The sequence below is a fragment of the Neoarius graeffei genome, chromosome 6 (genome assembly GCF_027579695.1).
Source record: "Neoarius graeffei isolate fNeoGra1 chromosome 6, fNeoGra1.pri, whole genome shotgun sequence".
NCBI lineage: Eukaryota > Metazoa > Chordata > Actinopteri > Siluriformes > Ariidae > Neoarius > Neoarius graeffei.
The window spans coordinates 87,840,252-87,863,009 of NC_083574.1; the positions used below are offsets into that span (position 1 = coordinate 87,840,252).

The 22,758-nt window shown below is 40.3% G+C and overlaps 1 protein-coding gene across 1 annotated transcript in view; it reads left to right on the forward strand.

Moving 5' to 3' along the window:
* The window catches only part of LOC132888339 (semaphorin-7A), a 108,135-nt gene that overhangs the window by 82,195 nt on the left and 3,182 nt on the right, over positions 1-22,758 (forward strand). Inside the window, exons 12-14 of the mRNA XM_060924395.1 lie at positions 5,918-6,033; positions 8,947-9,092; positions 14,804-14,853. Coding sequence (XP_060780378.1) covers positions 5,918-6,033; positions 8,947-9,092; positions 14,804-14,853 — 312 coding nt within the window. The remainder of the gene's footprint in view (positions 1-5,917; positions 6,034-8,946; positions 9,093-14,803; positions 14,854-22,758) is intronic.

Sequence of the window (22,758 nt, forward strand, 5' to 3'; positions counted from 1 at the left end):
TTCAGGTGTCTGCTAGAAAGCTGAAGACGAAGAGGAGTTTCATCTTTCAGCACGACAATGAACCCCAAAAAGTTTTGGAACGGCCCAGCCAGAGCCCAGACCTAAATCCAATTGAAAGTCTGTGGGGTGACCTGAAGAGGGCTGTGCACAAGACACGCCCTCGCAGTCTGACAGATTTGGAGCACTTTTGCAAGGAAGAGTGGGCAAATATTGCCAAGTCTAGATGCGGCAAGCTGATAGACTCCGACCCAAAAAGACTGAATGCTGTAATTTAAATCAAAAGGTGCTTCAACAAAATATTAGTTTAAGGGTGTGCACACTTATGCAACCAGCTTATTGTACATTTTTATTTTTGTTTTCCCCCGAACAGATTTGTTTGTTTTTCAATTGAATTGTACAGGTTATAGGTCACATTTAAAGGTGGGGAAAGTTTTGAAATAATTTATCGTGTGTGTGGGTTTTTTTTTTTCCCTTTTACATCAGTTAAACCGATCATTTTAATGGGGTGTGTACACTTTTTTTTTTTTTTTTTTTTTTTTTTAAATCCACTGTATCTTCTTGCTAAGTGTACATTTATGGTTGTGCTACACACTGACACCAAATATTGACCCCCATCACCCAGTGAATCTGCTGTTCCATCAGACAGTTGTGACCTCCTTCACTGATCACAGATGTGCATTGTATACAGTAAGACTCAAAAAGTTTCCAAGATATCGTGTTTTTGGTTTCATCATCAGCGTTTCATCAGTCACCTTGCATGTTTGGGTTCATTGTCCTGTTGTAACTCCCAAGTTGTGTTCAAGTTTCTGATGGTTTATGCTGAAGAATTCTGAGGTAGTCCACCTTCATTATTCCATCCACTTTGTGCAATGAGCCAGTTCCTCCAGCAGTAAAATAGCCCCAGAGCATGATGATCCTACCACCACCAGCTGGTACAGTGTCCCTCTGTACATGGTGGTCATTGTGGCCAAACAACTCAATCTTTGTCTCATCTGACCATACAGCTTTTCTCCAGAAGGCTTTTTCTTTGTCCGTGTGGTCAGCTTCAAACTTTAGTTAAGCTTGAAGGTGTCAATTTTGGAGCAGGGGGTTTTCTCTTGGATAGCAGCCTCTTAGTCCATGGTGATCTGAACTGTAGACAGTGATCCATCAGCTTCCAGTTCATTTCAGGGCTGTGCCATGGTGGTTCCCAGGTTGTTCCTGACCATCCAAACCAATTTCCTTTCAGCTGAGGATGACAGTTTGGGTTCTCTTGAAGCAAAGTGACTACACCTCACAATAACTTGCATACAATTGTTTGAACCGATCTTGGGATTTGCAGTTGTTTAGAAATGGCTCCAAGAGACATTCCGGAGTTGCGTACATCTGTGATCCTCTTTCTCAGATCTGCACTGAGCTCCTTGGACTTTCCCATTTTACTGTGTTGGTCAATCCAATGAGTGCTGTAAAAACCCTTTTTATGAAGGCACAGAGAAGCTACTGGCTGTAATCAATCATGATCATGTAATGCTTCTAATAAACACCTCAGAACGCTTGGCAGTTGTCTTTTTAGTTATTTATTAGAGTGGATCTTATAAAACAGGGATATAAACAGGGAAAAAAGAGAAGACACCACCTGAAGTGGTGCTGGGCTGGGAGTGCGCACTCGGAGTTGTCTTTGTGGCTGTTATCTATTATACTCTAATGGCATTTGCCTACTGTTCGTATCTGTACGCAGTTGGCTCGAGGCTTGGCCTTGAAGTTAGACATCGGCTCTTTGTTAAAGCAGACAAACCGGTGTGCTCTAATTAAAGGGGAACAGAGGGCAATATATAGAGTAAATATAACAATAAAACACACATTAACGAACCTTATTCAAGACTTACAAAAGTTTTTTGTTCTAAGGTTGGAAAGTTATAGTGTTTTGAAAGTAGCTCGAGCAAACTATTTCCGCAGTTTGAACAGCCCGCCATGATATTAATTTTATCCAATCAGAATGCACGTTCATTTTCTCTGCGTAACACTCATGACGTATGTATGTGCCCAGTTGTGTTGGCTCATTGAGGTTGGGAATAGCACGTGTGAAATACCTGTTTCTGCCTCTTGCGACGATTTCGCAAGTCCACGGGTGGCGCCTATCTCATTGCAGCAAATAAATTCTGCTGGACTCGTGAGCAACTCCACGTTACATTTTCCGCACGAGCACCACGCCGTGTCACCTGCACGCAGACGCTCTGCCCCACGCTCGCCATGCCCATGGTCAGCATCAGTCTCATCCAGGCCCGGCGCCGTGGGGGGGCGAAAGGGGGCGTCGCCCCCTCGTGGCTACAGCCCCGTCCCCTCAACGGAGACTCGGATCACTTAATTGTTTTCTTAATTGTTATTGTGGGTGTATGTGTGAAATGCTGACACAGCCGCGCACACACAGACCTGTGATAAGGACAAGGGGAGGGGTCATGCGGGCGGGGGTTTTACACGTAGTCTACACTTACAAGTGCACTGTCTCTGCAATATGCAGTCAGTTTACGGGAGTAGTCTTTCCCCCACCGAATTAAACGAATTCAATCACAATACTGTGAATCCATTTTCTTTCTTTGTAGGCTAAGTTGATCTCTGTTTATGTTGGTGTATGTGTTCATATATGGTCCGCTTTGTGCGCAAATAGCGTAAGAATATGTGTCGTTGACGTCACCCCCCCCCATGCAGCGGGGGTGAAAATTCATCACTTCAGAGTGTTTTGTCCCCTACACGCCTAAACTGGGATCGCGGCTTAAGTGGTTAGCGTTGACTCAGTGCGAGTCAGGAAGGCTATTACTGGTGCAGCCGCGGGGTCTGTTGATTTTTTTTTAATTATGATTTTGGCCGCCGAGCCAAGTACCTTAGACTTGCACTGACGTTTTGTTTTCATGCTGCGGAGCTATTTGTATGTATTTTAAATTTAAAGGACTTGCCTGTAGATTTGTGTGTGTTGTTTTATGTTTGGCATCTTTCCGGTTGTAACGCGTGTCTGTGAGAAAATTGGAGGGGAGGGTTAACAGGTGGGCACGGGTGTTGATAAAGCGCAACTGCCCTGGTAATATGTCACATGATTTTCCCGTACTAAAGCAACCTCGGGGCCGTGGTTTTGTGGTTGGCGCAGTTAATTGTTTGAAACACGTTGTCAGACCTCCATCACTACTACACAATATATGAAAAATATTTGCCCCCTTGCGATTTCTAATTGCCCCCTTAGTAAACTGTTCCTGGTGCCGGGCCTGGTCTCATCCTCACCGTCATCCAAGCTTTCTTCTCTTATTTCATCACCGGAGTCGAGAGTACCGCTCCTAGGTTCAAACTGGTACCCTTCTAAGCCATAGCCTGCTTGCAGTGTGTCTTGCGGGATCTCTTCGTATGATTCGACAGAGCTGTCGCTTTCACTTGATGCGCCCAACACCATGATTACACGCTTATCTCCTCTATTTCGGAGAGTTCTGCTAGCGCAGTGGGTAGCGCTGACGTCACGGTCTTTTAAAAATGGCGACTCTTGTGCGGTTTAGCGTATAAAGTATTATATTTACAATTACCAAGATATTTCGTTGTTTTCTAGTATATAAATTTGATAGAATACTTAAGAATACGTTACTTTGTCACATCAGCAACTGTATATATTATATTTGGTACCCCTTTAAGCGCCGCGGACGCGTGGTCAGACATAAACAAGGCAGCCTGCTTATCACCAGCCGTTGAGCCAAGGACACAGAAACACAGAGAATGGGACTGTTCATTCACTAAATTTCCTTCACAGTCACTAACAGGAAGTTAAGAGACCTCGGCCTTGGCAAGATAAGAGACATTTTGGAAGTTTCAGCATCTCTGAATTAATAATCTAAGTGAGCGTATGTCAGTTTTTGACCCTGTATATAATTTTGACTCTGTGTTGATTTCAGAAAATCCAAAGAAAATTAAAACTTGTGCACCAAATTCTAGTTTTTTTTTTTTATTAAAGCTGTATGCTGTACAATCATTCTGCCACAGAAAAAGAACAGTTCAAAGAAATTACTGAAAGCCCAAATATTGCCATAACATTCATATCCAAGATGACATTCATGTCACTGTATGTAAACTTCTGACCACAACTGTGTATATCGTGTCCATGAAACAAGTTATTTAATGTTATCACTTACATTATGGTAGCTATAAACCAACGTTTCCTCAGCAACCTCTCTCTCACGCTTGAGATAGAGATATTGTGATAAATCATGTCACGATACATGTTTGAGATATTGTGGACATTGTACATGTCTTTTTATAAGATTGTTTAAAAATAATTCCAAACTACCTGAAAGCAGCTGATTTAATTTGGTACTTATCTATATAATAAGCGGCAAAGTTTTTGTTTTTGTCTTGAGCTAACGTCGCCATTTCTCGACGGATTTTCACCAAATTTGGCAAGTAGGTCCGGGGATGACCAAGAATTTTGCAGAAATAAACAAAAATTCATGTACGGGCCCCAGGGAGGTCCCTGGGGGGCACAACATCCACCCACCCCCTCCCTCAATGCCTTTCATGTTACATTTACCAACACACATTCTCAACAGATCTTCACTAAACTTGGCACGTAGGTACAGGAGATGGCCACAATTTGGCAGAACTCAGAAATTCCAGATTTGGGCCCCAGGGGGTCCCTGGAGGGCCCCTGCATGGTAGATGTTTGGATTTTTGTTTGTCTTGGGTTAACGTCACCATTTCTCGACAGATCTTCACCAAATTTGACATGGAAGTCTGGGGACAACCCAGAGTTTTGCAAAAAAACTAAAAAAAAAAAAACTGCTAGCTTAAACATAATTCCCCCCCAAAAAAAAAAAAATCTAAATTATTGTATCTATTTATCTAATTTTTATTTATTTATTTTATTTAACATTCTTTAAACTTCATAAATGTGTGGACTTTACCCATTTTTTTTTTTTTAATTTATGATTTATTTGTATTAAAAAAATCCAATTGTATTTATCGGCCCTTTTTTAATGCAAAACTTGCTTATAGTTTTCTGTTTATCGTGATGCATGCTGTGTATCATAGAAGTGTCTCTCATGATCCTGTATTATTATCCCACGATGTCATGATGCATGTTACAGTAAAGAACACCGTTTATAATGAATTTCAGAGAACAACATACCGTACACGTTTGTATGTGGAAGCAAAAATTCATCACATCACGCCTCTGACGCATAGAAATAGTGTGTACACACACACCGGCCACTTTAATTGGAACTTGTTGTTGATTCTAAGATCCCTGTTCTTGGCTGCAGGAGTGGAACCCCATGTGCTGTTCTGTTTTCTGTTCCATGCTGAGATGCTTTTCTGCTCACCACGGTTGTAAAGAGTTGCTATGAGTTACTATATCCTTCCTTCCTGGCAAAAAAGAAAGCTTGAACCAATCTGTCCATTTTCCTCTGACCCTCTCTGATCAACAAGGCGTTTGTTTCCACCCACAGAACTGTCGCTCGTTCACTCACTCACTCACTCACTCACTCACTCGATGTTTGTTTTTTGTTTTTCGCACCATTCTGTCTGTGTAAACTCTAGAGACTGTTTGTTTGTGTGTGAAAACCCCAGGAGATCGGCAGTTTCTGGAATATTCAAGCCAAAAATATTCATCTGGCTCAAACCAACACCCATGCCACAGTGAAAGTCACACTTCATTGTGAGATCACAAATTTTTCCCGTTCTGATGTTTGAACATTGTGAACATTAATTACCCAAAGCTCTTGATTTTTATCTGCATGATTTGATGTATGATCGTGCTGCTCTCAAGGGATTGGCTGATTAGAGGACTGTATAAAACAGCAGGTGGATGGATGGGTGTTCCTAATAATAAAGTGAACGGTGAGTGTATGTAAGAACTGTAAAGAGACTATATTAGTCAATAAACCTTTTTGCTTTTGTTTTCTCTCCTTAGAAAATGGCAGCATCCATAAAATCCTGGAGCAGGATGGTAAACCCTTCATCATCGCAGAGTACGAGCCCTTCCAACCCGGGACGCACATCTCCAGCATGCTGCTCGACAGTAGAACCGTAAGTGACTCAGAAACATCTCCTGAGCACTACAGTTGATATGAAATGATAAAAACGAGAATCACTTTAACCGTGTCAGACATAAGGGTGATTAGATTAGAGAGTTCTTTCTCCTTCGGATTTTGGTTGGTCGTAATCTAGGTAACAGGAATGTCGTGTACTGGAGTTACCCGATTACTCTTTACCTGAGGTGAGGCTGAAGTGTAATTATATATTATAATATTCTATTCACATTCACTGGATATGAGCAATCGCATGCTCTGGTTGGCTACTCTACTACTAGGATATCAGCTCGTATACCGTGAGAGAAAAACAGAATGGCGGAGCGTGTTGCTGAACCAACTGAGGACGAAATAAAAACTCTACTCGAAAACAAAACCCTAAAAAATACAAAAAAAAAGCAACAAAATATGGAATAAAAGTATTGCATGGTAATGTTTTATTTTTGAAGAATTATAGCATTTTTCACAAATTGCTCCTGTCGTTTCGCCGGTTTTCAGAAGTGATTTTTGTCGGACGTTTTGTATAAAGTTTTTATTGATCGAATTTGCAAAAAAAAATCAAAATAAAAATGCTCCATTTCTCAAAATCCAGTGAATGTGGATAGAATAAGTTATTCCACTCAATCTCGTCGTACATGGCTATCGTCAGCTATCAGCTCATGTATGACTCGATTTTGTGGAATAACTTAAGTGTACGTGTACTAATTTATATTAAAGATGCCAGTTTGTTTTAAAAAAAAAACTTTTGCATTTTATTTAATTAAAATTTGGGTGTCCAGTCTTTTTAACCACACAGTGAGTTTCCCAAAAGCATCGTAGCACAAAGACCATCGTTAAATGGTAGCGCAAGCAGCACAATGAACACTCTTTCCAAGTTAAGATGCTCTTAGCATTAAGAAGCTTTTGGGAAACCCACCACAGACCGGTTGTAAATGACGCACTCGGAGGAAAGCGCCATCCGCCATCTTCTGCATACATGAGCTCATAGATGCTTACAATTGGTTAGCAGCTCCGTGATTGACAGGAGTGAGAGGAGTATGCCCCTCCCACTCAGAGCCTGTTTTGCTCTCTTGAATTAATCCAAACTTGTGCTCACGCTTTTCTTTTGCAGCACTTATGAACTCAACATACAGTGCCTTGCAAAAATATTCATCCCCCTTGGTGTTTGTCCTGTTTTGCTGCATTACAAGCTGGAATTAAAGTGGATTTTTGGGGGGTTAGCACCATTTGATTTACACAACATGCCTACCACTTTAAAGGTGCACATTATTATTTTATTGTGACACAAACAAATAAGATGGAAAAAAACAGAAATCTGGAGTGTGCATATGTATTCACCCCTCCCAAAGTCAATACTTTATAGAGCCACCTTTTGCTACAGTTACAGCTGCAGGCCTCTTGGGGTGTGTCTCTTTTAGTTTAGCACATCTAGCCACTGGGATTGTTGCCCATTCCTCAAGGCAAAACTGCTCCAACTCCTTCAAGTTAGATGGGTTGCGTTGGTGTGCAGCAATCTTCAAGTTATGCCACAGATTCTCAATTGGATTGAGGTCTGGGCTTTGATTAGGCCATTCCAAGACATTTAAATGTCTCCCTTTAAACCACTCCAGTGTAGCTTTAGCAGTATGTTTAGGGTCATTGTCCTGCTGGACCATGGACCTTCGTCCCAGTCTCAAATCTCTGGCTGACTCAAAGAATTGCCCTGTATTTAGTGCGAGCCATCTTTCCTTCAGTCCTAACCTGCTTTCCTGTCCCTGCAGATGAAAAACATCCCCACAGCATGATGCTGCCACCACCATGCTTCACTGTAGGAATGGTGTTCTGAGGGTGTTGGGTTTGCGCCACACATGGCGTTTCCCATGATGGCCAAAAAGTTCCATTTTTGTCTCATTTTTACCAGAGAATCTTCTTACATGTGTTTGGGGAGTCTGCCACATGCTGTTAGGCAAACTCCAAACGTGATTCTTTTTAAGCAATGATTTTTTCTGGACACACTTCCATAAAGCCCCGCCCACTCTGTGGAGTGTACGGCTTAAAGTGGTCCTATGGACAGATCCTCCCATCTCCGCTGTGGATCTTTGCAGTTCCTTCTTCAGTGTTCTCTTTGGTGTCTTTGTTGCATCTCTGATTAATGCCCTCCTTGCCGGGTCTGAGTTTTGGTGGGCGGGGCCTTCTCTTGTCAGGTTTGTAGTGGTGCCATATTCTTTCCATTTTGCTATAATGGATTTAATGGTGCTCCATGGGATATTCAAAGTTTGGGATATTTTTTTATAACCCAACCCTGATCTATACTTCTACACAACTTTTGTCTCTGACCTGTTTGGTGGCTCCTTGGTTTTCCTGTTGCTTGCTTAGTTGTGTTGCAGAATTAGGGTCCTTCCAGAACAGGTTGATTTATACAGACATCATGTGACACTTTGATTGCACACAGGTGGATCTTAATCAACTAATTATGTGACCTATGAAGTGAATTGGTTGGACCAGCTCTTATTTAGGGGTTTCATACGAGTGGTAGGCATGTTGTGTAAATCAAATGGTGCTAACCCTCCAAAAATCCATTTTAATTCCAGCTTATAATGCGACAAAACAGGACAAACACCAAGGGGGATAAATACTTTTTGCAAGGCACTGTAAGTTTTTTTTTTTTTTTTTTTTTAAAAAGAGAGGCAGTACGCCATTTCATTAATCCAGACCTAAAACGTTTTCCATAAAGACAAAATACTCGTTCTCTTTTCAGATTTATTCAAATTAATGTGCGTTTATGCATTCAGTCTTTCACTACTGTGCTACGGCCCACTGAGTGAGTGTTCCTGTTAAAGCAGAACTGTTTCTTCAGCTGTGTACTGTACTTCCTGCATCTGTAGTGTATTTTTTTTTTTATTATTATTTATTTATTTTTTTGTTCTGACAGAAAAAGCTCTTTGTGAGCTCCAGCACCGAGGTGGTCCAGATCGATGTGCAGAACTGCAGCATGTACGGGGAACACTGCGATTTGTGTGTGATGGCCCGAGACCCATACTGCAGCTGGGACGTGATAAAGTGCTCAGCTAAGAATCTGTACGTGCTGAAACTTGCTCACTTTTCATTCTTTCACACTCTGGTTTCAATGCCAAAAAGTTGATTACATTAAGCAAGTATGGGGGGAAAAAAAATAGTAAAATGGTGCAGGAAGACTGCAGCACTGTGGGGTCGAGTGTTTAGTGGTTTCTTTGAGCCCCCTTAGTTTGCAGAATAGTAGTGTGCATGGTGTAATCTAAACAGTCTTCCGGTTTCAAAAAAAGTGTGTGGGTGGGTGGGTGGGCATGAGGTTAGTGTTAGTACAGAAACCCAGATCATTTCCTCTTACTCATTGCACTTCTTTGTCAAGTCCAGCACGTTGTTACTTTTACTCTTCATCTGCTTCATGCTCTTCTGCAACCCGACCTCATGCAAGACTTGCAAACCTTCCAACAAACGAGAGCAACTTCATTGCACCTCCTATAAATAAGCTCCTAACTCTGATAACGATGCATGAAAGTCGTGTGGATGCTTTGCATGGTCGAGAACGTGTGAGTTTAAAGTGACGCAAGACTGAGTTGTAAAAAAAATTAACCAAAGTGTGAGGAAGTACTGCTGGCCACATGTTCATTACGGTAGCTCACAGAAAAGCCATAAACCCCACTCCTAACACAGTCATGCATGTCCTCCTCAGAAAACTCCTCCTTCGGTAAAGAAAAAGTTAATACACTAATAAAAACTTAATATTTGTATTGAGTAACAACAAAGACAAGTTCCTCCCTGAACGTCTCGTAATTTACCTGGAAAGCTAACAGCCTGTTTGTAACGGGGTCTGATGTTGATCTCAGGGTCCACAATGTTTTTTACAGCTACAAATTATAGGCCATTTGGTGGCTTTCGAATGCCTCCACTTAACCTGACACAATATCTTTCCTGTCAGTGTAAAGTAGACGGGGCTAAACTTGAGTAAAGTTTAATAAGTTTCACAGGGTTAGTGGGGTTCAAACCTCTGCCATAACTTTTTATCTAAACCGTTCATTCGGTCAGGACTAAACATCCTTTTTAAGTTGAAAAGTCTGGAGGAAAACTTGATTAAAGGATAATCTAATGAGGAAAGCATAACCTAGTAAGTGAAAGATAAAATAGTGATTGAAAGAGAACATTTGACTCACTAGTTTATTTTACTCATTATAACCTAATGAGTGAAGGACAACAAACTGAGTGAAAGAAACCTAGTAATAGATAACCTAGTGAGGGGGGAAAATTACCTAGTGAGTGAAGTAAACTAGTTAAGGAAAGATAACCTAGTTATTGAAGTATTACCTACTGAGTGAAAGAAACCTCGTGAAAGATTACCTAACGAGTGAAATATAACCTAGTTATTGTAAGAAACCTTGTGAAAGATAGCCTAGTAATTGAAGTATTGCAGTATTTTTATTTTATTCTTTTTTCAGATGATTTTATCTTCTGTTTTTAGACATGTTTACTACTTCTTTGATTCAGGAGCTTGGTAGCAAATTTGAATTTCCCTCTGGGGATTAATAAAGTAATTCTGATTACCTACTGAAAGAAACCTAGTAAAAGATAACCTAGTTATTGAAGTATTACCCTCTGAAAGAAACCTAGTAAAAGATAACCTAGTTATTGAAGTATTACCCTCTGAAAGAAACCTAGTAAAAGATAGCCTAGTGAGTGAAGTATTACCCTTTGAAAGAAACCTAGTAAAAGATAGCCTAGTGAGTGAAGTATTACCCTTTGAAAGAAACCTAGTAAAAGATAGCCTAGTGAGTGAAGTATTACCTAATGAGTGAAATAAACTAGTTAGGGAAAGAAAGCTCGTGAAAGAGCACCAAGTTACTGAAGTATTACCTACTGAAAGAAACCTCGTAAAAGAGTACCTAGTGAGTGAAATAAACTAGTTAATGAAAGAAACCTAGTAAAAAAGAACCTAGTTATTGAAGTATTACTCTCTGAAAGAAACCTTGTAAAAGATAACCTAGTTACTGAAAGAAACCTAGTAAAAGATAGCCTAGTTATTGAAGTATTACCTAATGAGTGAAATAAACTAGTTAGGGAAAGAAAGCTCATGAAAGAGAACCTAGTTACTGAAGTATTACCTACTGAAAGAAACCTCGTAAAAGAGTACCTAGTGAGTGAAATAAGTTGGGGAAAGAAATCTAGTAAAAGAACCTAGTTATTGAAGTATTACCTTCTGAAAGAAACCTTGTAAAAGATTACCTAGTTATTTAAAGAAACCTAGTAAAAGATAGCCTAGTGAGTGAAGTATTACCTATTGAGTGAAATAAACTAGTTAGGGAAAGATAACCTAGTAAAAGATAAACTAGTGAGGGAAAGATTAAAGAGTGAGTGAAAGAAACTTAATAAAAGAGAACCTAGTGAGTGAAAAATAGCATCTTTCACTTACTAGTTTATTGCACTCATTATAACCCAGTGAGCTAATAACTGGGTAAACAGTTCACTGCAAACGCGAGGTTCTGTGTTTTTATTTTTAAAGAATGTTTAATAGATCACTGCGTTCCCGAGGTCTTTCATTTATTCATAAATTAATGTGTATTTATTAAGTACATTGTAGAGTAAATGTAAAATTAATTGAGAAAGAATAAATTATTTTAATGCTACATTGGGGGGGGGGGGGGAACTGGACTGAACTATGAGTGGGAGATGTTATGGAGGTACATACTTATTACTAAAGTCAAACTTTGTCATTCAGACCATACAACAAGCAGTGCTCGGCTGAAAGAAATTACGTTTCCCTACACTCCAATGTGCTGGTATGTACAATAAACGTTACAGTAAATGCACACAAGACAACAATAGATGAACATACTAGAGAGGTACCGTACACAGACATGCATATTGCACTATAAACACCGACGTAGACCAATAGACAGTGACAGTAGGGCCACAAACAAACATTGCACAAAAAATGGAGGAGAACCATAACACTGGTGGGTGATGATAAAGTGCATCGTGATGGCATTGAATTATTGCACGGCACTGTATTTGTATTAATTTAGAAAATCCAGACAAGAAACAAGTCTTTCAGTAGGTTTGAGGTTTTTAAAATTCAAAAAGATATTGCACAGGATGACCGCATTTCAACAATCTGTATGTGCGTTAAGGGGGTCGTCAGTTTTAAGTCTGTGTATGTTAGTGGGTCCAACAGTCCGGAGTCCATCATGCTCATGTGAACTTTTTAAATGTGTTAAGTATCTTGATGGCTTGTGGGAAGAAGCTATTGCTGAGTCTGGCAGTCTTGCGCCGTGAACTTCAGTAGTGTTTACCCGAAGGGAAAACATAGTGTGCAGGACGGGTGGGGCCTTTGATTATATTGATGGCTCTGTTGCTGCAGCGTGACTGGTACAGAGCTTGTCTGGGTGTTTGGGATGTTCTGGTGATCTTTTCTGCTGTCTTCACCTTTCTTTTTGGAGAGCCTTCCGGTCGGAGACAGAGCAGCTGCTGTACCAGACTGAGAGGCTGCTGGTAATGACTCTCAATGGCGCCTTTGTAAAAAGTTGTGAAGACGGGGGGGTGGTGGAAAATCCACTCTCCTCATCTGTCGCAGGAAGTGTAGGCATTGCTGTGCCCTCTTGACAAGGGAGGTGGTGTTAGCAGTCCATGTTAGGTTGTCCGTGATGTGCACCACCAGGAACTTGGTGCTTTTCATAGACGCCACAGATCGGCCAGTAGGGTGTGAAGGTGTAAGGAGTCATTTACGGTTAGAGTGAAATGTAGCACTTTCTGCACTCTGAATAGAATTCACACCTTAACCAGAGTAGCTTACTCATTATGTCCTATGACACACAAACACCACACATACACACACACACTTGTAGCCCACCCGCACCCCTACCTATACCTACCTGACATTTATGTAGATTAGGCATGGTTTCGGTTTGACCTGGAATAATGTCGTCAAGGAGTATCGCCTCCACAAACAACAGACTAAAAGCATTAATGACTATTATCCTGTAAAGCTGCATCAACAGGGATTATATCATGGCCCAACATGGCATTTTACTCAGTTGAGTAAGGAATAAATCACTGTGTTGTGCTGCTTACAGTGTCTTGCAAAAGTATTCATCCCCCTTGGTGTTTGTCCTGTTTTGTCGCATTACAAGCTGGAATTAAAATGGATTTTTGGAGGGTTAGCACCATTTGATTTACACAACATGCCAAACACTTTGTTGTTTTATTGTGAGACAAACATGAAAGAAAAAAGAAATCTGGAGTGTGCATAAGTACTCACCCCCTTTCCTATGAAACCCCTAAATAAGAGCTGGTCCAACCAATTCACTTCATAAGTCACATAATTAGTTGATTAAGATCCACCTGTGTGCAATCAAAGAGTCACATGATCTGTCACATAATGTCAGTGTGTGTATATATAAATCAACCTGTTCTCGAAGGACCCTGACTCATTTACACTACTAAGCAAGTGACATGAGAACCAAGGAGCCTCCAAACAGGTCAAAGTTGTGGAGAAGTATAGATCAGGGTTGGGTTATAAAAAATATCCCAAACTTTGAATATCCCAGGGAGCATCATTAAATCCATTATAGCAAAATGGAAAGAATATGGCATCGCTACAAACCTGACGAGAAGGCCCCGCCCACCAAAACTCACAGACCGGGCAAGGAGGGCATTAATCAGAGATGCAACAAAGATCCACAGCAGAGGGTGGAGCATGGAGGATCTGTCCACAGGATCACTTTAAGCTGTATGCTCCACAGAGTGGGCGGGGTTTTATGGAAGAGTGGCCAGAAAAAAGCCATTGCTTAAGAAAATATGTTTGGAGTTTGCCCAACAGCATGTGGCACTAATGACTTCTACATTACATGGAAGAAGATTCTCTGGTCAAATGAGGCCATCATGGGAAATGCCATGTGTGGCACAAACCCAACACCCTGAGAACATCATTCCTACAGTGAAGCATGGTGGTGGCAGCATCATGCTGTGGGGATATTTTTCATCTGAAGGGACAGGGAAGCTGGTCAGGACTGAAGAAAAGATGGATGGCACTAAATACAGGGCAATTCTTTGAGTCAGCCAGAGGTTTGAGACTGGGACGAAGGTTCACGTTCCAGCAGGACAATGACCCTAAACGTACTGCTAAAGCTACACTGGAGTGGTTTAAAGGGAAACGTTTAAACGTCTTGGAACGGCCTAATCAAAGTCCAGACCTCAATCCGATTGAGAATGCATTGTTGAGGAAAGGAATGTCTATGAAACGGTTCTCACTTGCGTTATAGCACTTGTTCTGTCTTACTGTTTTAAAGTACTGACACTGGAGACTCCTTCCATGAAGGTTAAATAAATATCTCGTCAGAAAACTTTTATACGAACGAATATGTACACACATAACACATTTTAAAAATCTTATTAGTCTTGGATTACATGGAGCATCCGTTATAGAAGTCTCTCTGACCGAGCTGTTGCTATGGAAACAATAATGATAAAATATTAATCAGCATCTTCTAACCAATCAGAGCTGAGAACTCAAGAGCGCTGTGATGTAATAATAACGACTAAATCCTGAAACTGACTCGATATGGTTTTTAGTTGTGTAGTGAATAATGAAGAGAGATTGTAGAACGTGTTTGAGAAGTATAATCTTCATAATTGATGATGGTGGATTCTGGGTTTTGTTCTACATGCACAAATGGTTATCGTAATCTGCAGTTAGAGGTTTCCTGATCTAAAATGTAACTTAGTCCTCCTTTTTTTTTTTTTTTTCCTCCTTTCCATAGATCCGGAATACAAGATCTGACCCATGGAAACCACTCTGTATGTGAAAACGGTAAGTGTGTGTCTTCATAGGTTACTTCATGCTTTCTACATTACACTGCTGCTAAACTCCGAGTGCGTTCTCACACTGCAGTCCGTGTGCTGAATTCTGTATATAAACTTTCAGAAAGATGAATAAAAATCAAAGCGATTGTACGTCTGATTTCCTACTGTACAAAAATTGTGCAGAGGAGATGCATAAATTTGCGCACTCAATACAGGTCTGGAGGAATTTGTCAAAATTCCCCTGAAGATAGATTTGAATCTTTTGAGCCAAGTGTGAAAGCACCCAGAAACACTCTGACTTTATTAATATACAGCACTGTGCAAAAATTTTAGCACCCACCCCCCTGGGTTTTTTTTGGGTTTTTTTGTTCCCTATACAAACTTCGTTATAGATTTCTATTTTATGACTTCTACATTATCGAGTCAAAACATTACTAAAACAGTTTCGAGTTCCAAACTTTCTTTTTTTTTTTTTCCCAGCACAAAATTAAATGTTACACGAAAAAAAAAAAGTTTGTAGGCTATCTGAGCAGCATATTACATCAGAGAGCACTTTAAAAACAGATTAAGAAAGAAAACATAATGAAGGCTAATGGCAAAATTTTGGGGCAAAATGAAGACACGAGTGTGACAGTGTCCAGAAGAACTGTGGCTGGTTCTGTAAGATGTTCAGTAAGACCTACAGCTCATTTCATTATAAAACTGCACTCATTGTATCTCAGACTACTGTTAGGCATATCAGGTGAAAATCAAATTCATTCCAAATTGCTTGAATTCAGAACTGAATGCAGAATAACATACGTTTTACAGAATTAAAATGTTAATCCGGGCGGCACGGTGGTGTAGTGGTTAGCGCTGTCGCCTCACAGCAAGAAGGTCCTGGGTTCGAGCCCCGGGGCCGACGAGGGCCTTTCTGTGTGGAGTTTGCATGTTCTCCCCGTGTCCGCGTGGGTTTCCTCCGGGTGCTCCGGTTTCCCCCACAGTCCAAAGACATGCAGGTTAGGTTAACTGGTGGCTCTAAATTGACCGTAGGTGTGAATGTGAGTGTGAATGGTTGTCTGTGTCAGCCCTGTGATGACCTGGCGACTTGTCCAGGGTGTACCCCGCCTTTCGCCCGTAGTCAGCTGGGATAGGCTCCAGCTTGCCTGCGACCCTGTAGAAGGATAAAGCGGCTACAGATGATGAGATGAGTATTTAATTAGTATTAATTAGGTAAACTTGTTAAATCGGTACACTGTCTTTGTCAAAGTTTCACCAAATGGCTTTATTTGTGCAATATAAAGCTGATCTTAACTCTCATTTATACATCACAAAGAAGGAGAAATCAATGTGAATTATAAAATCTGCATAAATAAGCATTGAATGTCATTCACATCTATCATTCTCTATTGAAATATCTCATCTCATTATCTGTAGCCGCTTTATCCTGTTCTACAGGGTCGCAGGCAAGCTGGAGCCCATCCCAGCTGACTATGGGCGAAAGGCGGGGTACACCCTGGACAAGTCGCCAGGTCATCACAGGGCTGACACATAGACACAGACAACCATTCACATTCACACCTACGCTCAATTTAGAGTCACCAGTTAACCTAACCTGCATGTCTTTGGACTGTGGGGGAAACCGGAGCACCCGGAGGAAACCCACGCGGACACGGGGAGAACATGCAAACTCCGCACAGAAAGGCCCTCGCCGGCCACGGGGCTCGAACCCGGACCTTCTTGCTGTGAGGCGACAGCGCTAACCACTACACCACCGTGCCGCCCTATTGAAATATAAAAGCAGGGGTGATAGCGTTCCGGCGCCGCGCCGGATTTCCGGCGTACCGTGGCTGGGGGGAAAAAAAAAAATCTAGTTCGCCCATTGTCCTGTGTCATTCTGAGATGCGCAGATAGACAGTTTACTGTCTATCTGCGCATCTCAGAATGACACAGGACAATGGGCGAACTAGATTTTTTTTTTTTTCCCCCCAGCCACGGTACGCCGGAAATCCGGCGCGGCGCCGGAACGCTATCACCCTTGTAAAAGTAATAAAAGATTATTTCTAATCCCCTTTTTTGCTCTGTAGGCCTTTTGTATTTCTCAAAAGTAGGGCCTAGTAGTGTAGTGTTTTTATATTAAAGAATACAAATGATAATATTCACAGCTTTCAAGTTGAACTTCTTCGAAAAAACTGTCTGATCCACATCCAATCAACAATTCACATTAACTGAACTGAAATGGACACTCACGTTTCTGACTTCCAGGTTGTTGTTTTTTTTTTTTTTTTTTTTTTTAAATCTCATTCCGACCACTAAGATCTCAATATTCTTAATATTTTTCATCAAAAGAACGACAGTTATATTCTAAAATGGTTATTTATTTACATTAATCTGTTTGATACCGATCAGGGGAGAGAGAGAGAGAGAGAGCCTGACCGCTTTCCTGTGACTCAAAAAGAAAAGCACCAGAGTTTTTTACTCACTTCAACCTGCCGTTACTGCCAAAGTACTGAACAGATCTTAACCAGATACATTTCTTTGGAAAGCAGAGATAAGATTTTTAATGATCGTATTCATGATAAGATATTCAAGAGTTAAGCAATGACCGGTTTGGAAACTTAGATGAGCATCTGGATGGACAATTTTCACACCACGGCCAGTGAGCATCTGATACGCCGACTACTTCTTCTCTTTTTTATATATATATATATATATATATATATATATATATATATATATATATATATATATATATATATATATATATATATATATAATCTCAATCAAACAGTCGTCTCGCATAACTCACAGTACTGTATTTTACTAGAAACTAGAATTACAGACGCAACCAAAACACCTGCGGCTCTAATTGCAAAGATGCACCATAAACACTGTAAACTCTTATTAGCTTTATCAGAAAAAGGTATATAAGCCATATTACAGTTTCTTGCATTCAGAATCCAGGACAGTTCTTCGAGCACATTCACCTGTTTCAAGACGTTCTTCAGTCAATCCCAGGTCTATAGACAGGCTTTTGGATCGGACCTCTTCATCCATAACTAACACAATAAGGCTCTGCGGGGATGGACTATAACTTTTTATATACGTGTACACAATATACAATACCAGTCAAAAGTCTGGCTGGGCATACTTAAGTCACTTCATGTCTTAAATAACGATGGATGATGTTTCTCTTTACTTAGTTGTTCAGTTCTTGACATAATACTGTATGGGTTACTATAGTTGTCGTCTTGAATAGGGCTATTTCCTCATAGTATGGTTATTATCTACTATTTACTGTTTGATCTCAAACTCATTAAGAAGGCAATAAATTCGTCCACTAATTACCTTTTGACGAGACGCAGCTCTTAATTGAAAAGCGTTCCAGGTGACGACCTCATGAAGCTGGTTAAGATAACGCCAATAGTCTGAACGTGCGAAGCTGGATACTTTGAAGAATCTAAAATGTGAAAATTCGTATCTGTTCCAGGTGTGATTTCATAGTTTTGATGCATTCAGTGTTGTTCTACAATGTAGAAAATACAAAATATGAGACAACACCTATGTTAGAGTAGAGTAAGGGGTGTACAAACTTTTGACTAGTACTGTGTATCTTTTTGTAAATGAACAGCGGTTTGTTTTTTGATGAAGCATGCTCATGTATCTTGCAGTAATACTTTTTCTTTCTTTTTCTTTCCCCCCCACTGGCTGCAGAGTGTGAAAACCACAAGCCAGCTGAGTAATTTTGCTCCTGAGCCTTACTTTAAAAACAAAATGGTGTAATGAGCTGTGACACCATGACCTGTAAACTGAAAATAACTTCACACTTTATTAATTTTCATTTTCTAAATCTTGTACTGAACCTCCACAACTCTGTGAACAATTTGCTGTATAAAAAAACACAATTGTGAAGGTGAATGAATGAAACGACTATTATGTAAAGACACGGATCAGCCGTAACATGAAAAACTACTGACAGGTGAAAAGTGAATAAGATTACAACGAACAGTCAGTCAGTTCTCGAAGTTGATGTGTTGGAAGCAGGAAAAATGGGCAAGCATAAGGAGCGATTTTTGACAAGAGCCAAATTGTGATGCTAGATGACTGGGTCTGAGCATCTCCAGAATGGCCCGTCCTATGGGGTGTTCCCAGTATGCAGTGGTTAGTACCTACCAAAAGTGCTCCAAGGATCCAAAGGACAACCGGTGACAGGGTCATGGGTGTCAAAGCCTCACTGATTCGCATGGGGAACGAAGGCTAGCCCATATGGTCCAATCCCATAGAAGAGCTACTGTAACACATTCACTGGCTAAAACAGAAAGGTGTCAGCGTCAGCTTTTTCAGCAGTTTGGGTTACAGTAGCTGTTCCGTGGAAAGACGTCACCCTTCTCCAGAGCGACCTACAGAAGCGCTTTAGAGTCTTTATCAGAAACACATCCTACAACACAGTCGTTCATATGGTCAAGGACGAAGAGCAGTATCGAGGTCAATTTGTCAAAACTAGTCAATTATGAACACATTATCGGCATTAATTAGTTGTATAAATGAATATACAGTATGAAAATATTTGTTATTCCACGAAATCGAGTTGTACATGAGCTGATATCCAGCGAGGCACTTAGCATCGAGTTGGCTTTAAGCCATGTACGATAAGATTGAGTGGAATAACGGTTTTATTCGAGCCACATTCACTGGATTTTGAGAAACAGTTTGAGTTTTTGCAAACTCGATAAATAAAAACTTTATACAAAATGTCCGACAAAACCATTTCCGCTTAGAATGTAAACAAACCAATGAAATGACGGGAGCAATTTGTGAAAAATTTTATAATAATAATAATTCTTGAAAAATAAAAAAAAGAGACATTCTTACTTTCATTCCATATTTTGTTGCTTTTTTTTTTTTTTTTTTTTTGTAATTTATTACCTCCGCCAAGGAGGTTATGTTTTCGGTAGCATTGGTTTGTTTGTTGGTTTGTCTGTTAGCAACATTACGGAAAAAGTTATGAATGGATTGCCCTGAAATTTTTTTCCAGAGGTGTGACTGGGCACAAGTAACAATCCATTAAGTTTTGGTGGTGATCCGGATCACCATCTAGATCCCGGAATTTTTTAAAGGATTCTTGGCGGAGGTCTGCGCTCTCCGAGTGCTTTTCTAGTTGGGGTTTGATTTTCGAGTAGAGAATTTTTATTTCGTCCTCGGTTGGTTCAGCAACACTCACCGCCATTTTGTTTTTCTCTACTCACGGTATATGAGCTGATATCCTGGTAGTAGAGGAACCAAATCATTAGTTTTCTTTTTTCAGACATGTAAAAGTTTTTTCCTTTATCTGACATGTTTCGACGGTGTAACTTCCGTCTTCATCAGAGGGTCACCCGGATGTTGGTGTGTGACGTGCTTTTATAATCAGCTGATGTTACGGAGGTGTGACCTCCCTGTCAATATTGACAGGTCGGTCACACCTCCCGCTGTCAGTGTTGCCCCCTCAGGATGGCACTCCAGGTGTGGGAGAGCATGTATGCCCCCTCATCCCTGTTTATCGTTCTTGGGCTACGCTTTCTGATTTCTGTTGACTCCTTAATCCAATGGTGGTATCTGTTGTTCTCTTGCTGTATGATTTGAGCATTGTCCCAGTCCATTATATGATTTTCCCTTCTGCAGTGGTCTGTTATTGCTGATTTGAGGTTCTCTTGCATGGCTTTATCTTTTATTGCTCGTGTTTGTCTCTGTTCTGTTCCTTTTTTCGTGTACTAAAACTCCTTCCTGTCTCCCCAGTGTAGGTTTTATTGCATGACTGGCATGGTATTTCATATGACATTGCATTTACTGTGTTGGTCGATTTTGTCCTTAGGGTGAACTAGTAGCTGTCGTAGTTTGGTGTGTGGTTTCACGGGTGTTTGTATGTTGTTTTTTCATGGCTCTTTGGATTTGTTCTGCAACTCCTCTGACATACGGTAGAGTCACTACTGCTTTGCTTTCCTGTTTTTGGGTTGGCTGTTTTCTTCCTTTTTTCGTCTGTATCTTTTGTTTTCACTTGTTGTGCTCCTTTGTGTATGGCCCATGTGATCAAAGCTTGCCGTACTGTATGTGTTGTTCTTCTGTTGCGCGTTCTGTGGGATCGGTTATGATTGCTGCACGTTTGTAGTGTTCTGACAACTGACAGTTTGTGTGCGATGGGGTGTTCGGACGTCCAGAGCAGATACTGATCAGTGTGTGTCGGTTTTCTGTAGATTGTTATTTTGATGTCTCCATCGTCTGTGTGGTGAATTTTTATGTCCACATATGAGGTGATATTCCAATGAGGTGATATTCCATGGTATTGACATGATCAAAGCTTGCCGTATGTGTTGTTCTTCTGTTGTATCAATATATCTAGTAGAGGAACCAATCAGAGCACGTGATTGCTCATATCCAGTGAATGTGGATAGAATAACAATAAAGATCTTTGCCGTGGTCAGTTGGTAATTTTTACATATGATTGGCCGTTGTCAACATTCACATGCAAGTATGAAGAAAACTGCCGGGGTTTTTTTTTTTTTTTTTCCCAATGTATCAAAAATCTGTTGGAATTTTAATTTTTTTTTTCCTTCTCTATTTGGTTTACGCAAACATTTACACATGACGTTGCTAAAAGACTGATAAACAAGACAAGACCCAATCTGTTTACAGTGTAGAGAAGTACTTCTGTTTGAAAGGGGAACTGAAGTCATTTTTAAACTTGCTTTATTTCTTAATTAACGTGTTGTTCAATTACGTTTTCGGTTTTAGTAAGGCCAAAAAAAAAAAAAATTGTTTTTCCGGTAACATGAAATACTAAAATAAGGTTGGTAGGTAGGAAAGGTGGTTTTTTTTTTTTTTTTTTTGTTCGAAAAAATTAACACAAGTAAACATCTTACAAAATAGTATTTTGGCACAGAATCCTTTATACCACACATCATAATAAAATAAGTGTTTTAAATCTTTAAACGAATAAAAATATCGCGAGAGTTCGAGTTATGATCTACGGAAGCGATATTTCATGATATTTTCATGTAATAATGTGAAAACACCTTATCAAGAAATAACGTGAAAATAACGTCCTAGGCTAGGCTACTTCCATTAAAAGCAGACGGCCTAGCCTAGCCTACTGTAGAACTTGGGTCGAGCAAAAACACAGAGCAAAAACCTGGCTGAATCCTGAATGACTGCTATTTGTATAAATAGGGGACTACATAGGCGGCAAAATGTAGTGTTTTTCCCTGCCATGGAAGTGCACTTGTATACTGAAAAGGAAGCAATTTGCATTACAGCCTTGAATGAGGATTCAAAATGGCGGCTCGGCTCAGTTTTTCTTCCTCCTTCAGTATACAAGTGCGCTTCCATGTTTATGCAGGAGGGCTGATAGAAGTGGCGAAACATTTTACTTTTTATCGTTTCTTTCACAACTTGAATGCGTTGAAACAAAAAATTATGACAAACTAACGCCGCTTACACTAAAATATCGAGGGAAATTTGTAATAAAAACTTTACAGTCGGCAATTTCGACGCGGAAATTCTCGATTGGTGGGGTTACCGGAAACACACTTTTTAAATTTGGCCTAACCTTATATCGTGACTCATATTGGCAACTAATTGCAATTAAATATTATACTTATTAGTCTATTCGGTTTTTAGCCATACAATTTTTAGTTCGTTTGGTCCACGGCAGGCATCGCTTATCCACACGATCTTCACGAGACTTGTGCGAGACTTCGAAACGTGAAGTGTCAGCCAGGTGTCAGTGCCGCCATTTTGAAAGCTGTTTTTAAAACGAGTTTAAATGCCTATTACTGCCTACTTTTTTCAAACTTTCCTGATTTGCTATCAAAACAAACAAAACTTCCAGCTTGATTACGTTTTTGAGATGTAGTTAGGATGGAAATTTTGCCAAGACTTGACAATCCTGGTCTTGTTG